General features: G+C 35.0%; 1 protein-coding gene across 1 annotated transcript in view; it reads left to right on the forward strand.

Annotated features, from left to right (window-relative positions):
• CEP350 (centrosomal protein 350) overlaps positions 1-6569 on the forward strand; it is a 187644-nt gene that overhangs the window by 103623 nt on the left and 77452 nt on the right. The window contains exon 27 of the mRNA XM_007937637.1: positions 2340-2497. Coding sequence (XP_007935828.1) covers positions 2340-2497 — 158 coding nt within the window. The remainder of the gene's footprint in view (positions 1-2339; positions 2498-6569) is intronic.

Raw genomic sequence — 6569 nt, forward strand, 5'->3', positions numbered from 1 at the left:
AGATCTCTGTTAATTGTTTGTGAAGAGCAGCCAAGGGTGATTCAGGCTCTTCTTGGTGGTTTTTTATCATTGGCCCGTTGGTGGAGAAGGAAGTAGTGGCTCTCGCTCAGTAAGTGAAGTTGCAGGAGGTGTGGGTGTAGTTGTGTCTTATGGGGACTGTTGCTGTCTCCCACTCAGTTAGACAAAAAGTACAATTGAATAACCATAAAAAAACTAAAAGGACGTGGACAAAAAACACACCATGTAATCACACAGGAACAGTAACCAAAAAAAGAAAAAAGGGAGAAAGAAGAAGAAAAAACTAAGGGCTATTCTTGTGAGGCCAGACATGCTGCCTCCCTCCAGCCCTTTCATCAACACTAACACCAGCTGTTCCTCCTGCAGCACCCACCACCTCTCTGCTACATTCGATAATTCACTGCATTGGCCACACAGAACTCAGATTATGGGGTTTGTTAGGGAAGCAACAGGCTATAATTCAAGTTCAGGAACACGTTCTGTCTCTCAGCCCGCCGTCTCTCAGTCTTTCTTCCAGCAGTGCATGTCTCTTGGTGTCTCTCTCCCAGCAGCATGTTGTCTCTTAGGAGCATGTTTCTCTCAGTAGCACATCTTTCTCAGCCAGCAGTCAGAGAGACTCCTTCTACCTCTAGGAGGGCTCCTTTTGAGCTTGGCAGAGTGGCCAGACTAACCAATCATAACATCAGAATTCTAAGCACCTTAGAGAGAGCAAACTTCCCAGAACATTGCTTTGCCACTCTCAAGCAGTATACCCCATGTGGATAACTTTAACAATCAGGAGCTCCTCAGTTGCTCACTGGCAAATTCCACCATGGAGTTTACATAAATTAGAAAGTTAGTAATGAAAACTACTAGAAAAGTAGTGGCTAGAAAAGCCATACCAGGTAATTTACTCCACCACAATAGTTAATGATTTGATCAATCCACTTATGTAACCAATAACCACTATACCCCTTTCCCCATGCAGATGTTCTCCTTACCTTGCACTGGTCTGTCCCCCATCTGGACACCCTCATTCCAAGTGAATTCTTCCACCTCCTCACCTCTTCTCTGTATTCTCCTTGCCCTCTTAGGACTCTGACACCCATACAAGGGAATTCTCTGTGGGAATTCTCTGTGGGAATTCTCTGTGGGAATGCAGTTTTTACACTCTGGGCTTATGACTTTGTGTGAGGAGTCACCACCACATGGTCACCCAACTTATCCACTCTGACTGTGATGTCTCACACTGGCCACCCTCCCAGTCTTGAATGCCCTCTTATCCCATTCAGTTTGTGACATGCCCTCTAGGCCCGCTTGTCACCTTTTATCCCTACATAGACATGCCTTGTTCTGCACCATCTAATGACTTAAAGACTGAATTTTTCAGGAAGGTAAAAGGCAGTTCTTTGATTTTGTCCTGTGAAGTGCAAACAGTCATACTATCCCTACCAATCTTTTTGAAAGGTTATCAGAATAAATAATTATATATAGGGAAGACTTACTAAGCAATTAAGGTTTAATTTTTGCTCAGCAGAAATAATATATTGATTAAACAAATCATTCCTACTTTTTTTCATTACTAACTTTCTAATTTATGAAAATAATTGTTTGCTATAAGGAATATTTCTAGAAAATAGTCTATCCTTCAGTATGATGCTGTGTTCTGAGTTAAGGTGCTATCTACGTCACAGGAAACCCTACAGTGTTCTCATCATCCTTCATGTCTTTACACATATTTTCTATATAGTCATAATGTCTGGAATTTTGTGTTCCATTTGAGTGGTTCAACTTTAAAAAATTAGAACATTTACCTTGAGCTGTAAATGTGAAAGTTGTTATGTTGGTAAATGTCTTGTGTATGTTTCACCACAATAAAATTTAAAAAAAAAAATTAGGACATTTAGATATTATATTACTACTGATAGAACTGTTTTTTGGATTTCTTATATCATTTTTTAAAAATTTTAAAATGTTTTTACACTTGTCAATATAGTTTTTTCCCTAAAGGTAATACCTTAATTTCAGCTACTTTTAAACATTTTGAGGAAAAATTTAATTTTGACTTGCCAGTGTTTAAGATCACTTTAAGGAGCTCTGGTGGCCCAGTGGTTAAGTGCTTAGCTGCTAAGCAGTTTGAACTACTATTGCCTCCATGGGAGGAAAGATCTGGTGATCTATTCCTGTGAAGATTACAGCATAAGAAACCTATGGGGCAGTTCTCCTCCATCATATCCCATCACTATGAGTTGGAATCTGTTGGACAGCACCCAACATCAACAAGGTCACTTTAAGACCCTTTTAAATTCCAGAAAAATCATAACACTTCTTTTTCTTTCCAGGAGCCTCATAGTGATGATGATACAAAGGATAATAAGGCAACTAGTCCTGGTCCAACTGACTTGGAAACCCGTAGTCCTTCTCCAATTTCAATCTCCAGCAGTGAAACAAGCAGCATTATGCAGAAATTGAAGAAAATGAGAAGCCGCATGGATGAAAAGTAATTCATTTTTATAATTATCTTCTGTTCAGTTTTGTTGAAAAATAGTGCTTAATATTTTTTAATGTACCTTCATTATTTTAGATTGATACAGCATAAGTTTTGTAGACTCAGTGACATTTTAGTAGAATTATTGGATCAACCTTGAAGTCAAATAACAGTAGTTCTTACATTTTAATACTGACAGTTTTCTTATAAAAAAACAAAGTAGCATTTGTACATGTATCCATGACAACCTTTTCTCCTTTTTCTTATTAAAAGTTATAATTAAGTGTAAAAATTTGTATTTTCTCTGAAATCAGAGAACACGTAGGAAGAGCAACTGATGGTATATCCTGAGATCTCATCCTGTGGCTCTCTGGCAGTTCTCAGGCTTATTCAAATAGAAGGATAAAATTTTAACCTTGTTAGAAGGTATGAGTTGCTCAGTTGAAATCAAGAGTGCTGAAATACTCCTGGGGTATTGAATGTTAGGGCAGTCTTTCTTTTTCACCCTTAAGTAAGTCAGTTATAAATTACATACTACCATTTTTCTAAATGTTTCTAAGTATTATTTTTTAAAGGGATTTTTAGAGAAACCTACTCCTACTTAGATGTAGCTCAGTTGTGTTTCAGCTTTGACCACATAAATGACATTTATGTGACAGTTTTCTCCTTTGGATATTGGTTTAATTAAATATGGTAATAAAGTAGCTGCTGGTCGACCCTGCCCTTAACTTTATAACCTCTACCTCCTTATCTCAAGGAAAAAAACCCAAACTCACTGTCATTGAGTCTTTTCCAACTCATAGTGACCCCCGTTGGGCTTCCAAGGCTGAAAATCTTTATGGAAGCATACTTCCTTATATTTCTTCTGTGGAGCAGCTGGTAAGTTGTAAGCACCAACCTTTTGGTTCGCAGCCAAATTCCTTACTCACTATACCACCAGAGCTCCTGCCTCTTATATCTAGTGTCTTTGAAATCCACTCAATATGAAAATGAGGCCTATTTAAAAATTTTTGTTGACTGCTGTTTTTTTTAAAATTACCAATTTGAACCACAGTTTGAAATTAAGTTCTATCTTTATATCCTTCAACAGTGTACCACACATCAAATTTAATAATATTCTCTATTAATAATGTGACACCAAACTATGACTTAATTAATTTTTGAATTATCAAGCAGTTATACATCAAGCCTTTATTTTCCATAGGTGTGGTGCATCTCATAACATAAAAATATTTAAATCGATTATGAAAATAAATTTAAAAAAATGAAAATGAAACTTTAAAATAAAAAATATAAGGGAGTAAAACCAAATACTGCTATATAAATATCCTTTTTGATGATTTCCATGGGATGGATGGACTAGTCAAGACTAAAGTATAACTTTCCCATTTAATTATAACTTTTAACAAAAGAAAAGAGAAAATATTATCATAGATAAATACACAATAGGAATTTACTGAAATTTAGACTAAAGATGCTATCTTCTTTTCTTGATAAAATTTTCTAGTAGCCAGCATAAGCATGCTCTGTTGCTCCAGGGATCTTCGAATTCAAAATTAGAATAAATTCTCTTACAGATTTTTATCACTGATTTACATTTAAGTCTGCTTTCAAATGTCTCTGAACGGTAGATGTTGGGAGAAAGGCAGCTTCAGGAATGATTTTTTCATTGGTCCCTTGCCCTTCTATTTAAGTACGATCATCATTGCCAGCCTCTGTGAGTAATATTCTGGTAGTTTAAATACATTTGTAGAAGAAACTGCTATCCTAGTCTATTTGTGAGGTCAGTCAGTGTGCTGCTTCCGTCAGATTTGGTGTAAAACTTTAAAAATCCTAACAAATTCAAGGTTGTATTTACTCTTTTGAGCTTTGTTCAAAATTTGTTCCAAAGTTTGTTAATGAATTTCACAATATCCAAAATATTGAACACTTAGAATTTTTGTATTACTGCTAAACCTTTCCTTGTTAGTAGTAAATGTTTGAAAAGTTTGTCAAGACCTTGAAGCATTCACTGACTTCATGATTTACTGTTTGATTCAATGCAGTTGTGTTTGGGTTAGGAATGGGGTATGGGTAGTGATGCCCCCTCAAAAAATTTAACTTTAATGTTTGGATGATGATGCTGAAATTTGAGAATGAACTGGAGTATTTTCAAAATCAGCAATGCTTTAAAAAGGAAGGTTAGTGAAATAAGTTTCAGCTCTGGAGTAAGTAGTGTGAAAACAAGTCCTTAAATACTGTTCAGATCACCAAAGCTTTAGAACTCGATCTCCTTAAATGGTATTGGAGTGTCAGCTCAGTAATTAAACAATGGGTTAATTTTGTAGGCATTTGCTTATAGACACAACACAATTATTTAAGCTTTTGCTATTTTCTTTTCTTTAAGTTTGCAGAGAAATCCACTGCCAAAAGATTCCTATGTATTGATACAAAACAGCTGTCAAAGAGTAGCCATCCTCCTCTGGCTAACTTTTTGGGGGAAATCTTCATTATATATTATTTCTAATTGTTATCCTCTGAACTCTGATTTTATGACATATTTTTCTAAAGTGATCAAACCATTCTTCACTACCGTGAAACATTTTTTTTTTTACTTTATATTTCACTGAGACAACAATGCCTTTGTTAAAATTTATATTTGAATTTTGAGATCAATTAACGTTTTATAAATAATTTCCATTTATCAGTGTAATGGAAAGCAAAAAAGTTTCAAAATGTGAAAACTTAGCAAGAATGAAAATCTGATTGTAAAAGACATAGTCCTCAGTCTTTTTAGCTATTACTGGCAAATAAAATTCAGGTCTTGTTCATTACTGTGAGAGGTGTTATTTACAACATAAATGGGTTATCTATAATAGTGAAACAGATGTCAGTGGAAAAAACATCGTACAGTCGACTCTTCCTGTAATTTTGCCAATTTGATTTCAAGGAAATTCTCTACTGAACAAATGAAATACTGAAAATATGGTGTTCTCTTCATTTTAAGTGTTGTATCACTAAAGTAGGAGATGGTGTGTTTGGTTCTTTTACTTGTTAAAAGTAGTTTGTTCTTCCATGTTATTTATTAATTATATATTTATTTCTTCAGCAATTGTCTATTGAGAATTGTGTGACTATTCTAGGTTCTGAGGGATACAAAGATAAATTAAGTTTAAACCCTGCCCTCAAAGAGTTTATGATAGTCTAGGTGGAAAAATGAACAAAATGTCATGTTCCTTAGAGAAATATATATAGATCAATTGCTAAGAAAGTTCAAAAGAGAAAGGAATTTTACTGACAGGGGTATATTAGGAAAATTTCCTTGGGTGAGTGTTTAGAGTTTAATGTAACTCTAGCATAAAGAGTTATATTAGCATAAGAAAAAGCAAACAAAATAGCATGGAGTTATTTTTTTTGTTTCATCATTGCAGATAACCATAGCATAGAAAAATGAAACCTACAGTCACAAAATATTTTAAATATGTCTTTTATTCCTCCCATTTTGTTTAGAAACTGTTAAAGAAGCAAAATTAACTTATTTTCAGTTTTATCTGCCAAATTTAAAAGACTTATAAGGAATAATCCGTTAAAGAAGGCATCTCAATTAGCATTATTTTAAATAATTCATTAAATATCATTGCCTTAAATTAGAACTTTAAATTTCTCAGAGGATGCTCTAGTCTAAGTGTGGTGTTGTTGTTATATGCCATTGAGTTGGCCCCAACTCATAACAACCTCTCCTTGGGTTTCCGAGGCAGTATCATTATGGAAGTAGATTGCCTAACCTTCCTTCCGAGCAGTGGCTGGTAGGTTTGAACCGCCAACCTTCTGGTTAGTGGTCAAGTGCCTTAGGCTCTATGCTACCAGAGCTCCCAGTCTAAGTGTAGTGGCTGAATAAATTCTGATAATCTGATACTGTATTTTTATTTCTGCCTAGTTCAAGAATAATGACATTTGATTACATATATGCAAGTAATTAGACTATTTTATGTAATAAAATAGATTTTGCTTTTTGTTGTTGTTGTTATGTGCCGTCGAGTCAAACCCGACTCATAGCGACCCCTCCTTGGGTTTCCGAGGCAGTATCACTACGGAAGTAGGATTG

Source organism: Orycteropus afer, unplaced genomic scaffold, assembly GCF_000298275.1.
Source record: "Orycteropus afer afer isolate SDZICR_OR568_19922 unplaced genomic scaffold, OryAfe1.0 scaffold00043, whole genome shotgun sequence".
Classification (NCBI taxonomy): Eukaryota; Metazoa; Chordata; class Mammalia; order Tubulidentata; family Orycteropodidae; genus Orycteropus; species Orycteropus afer.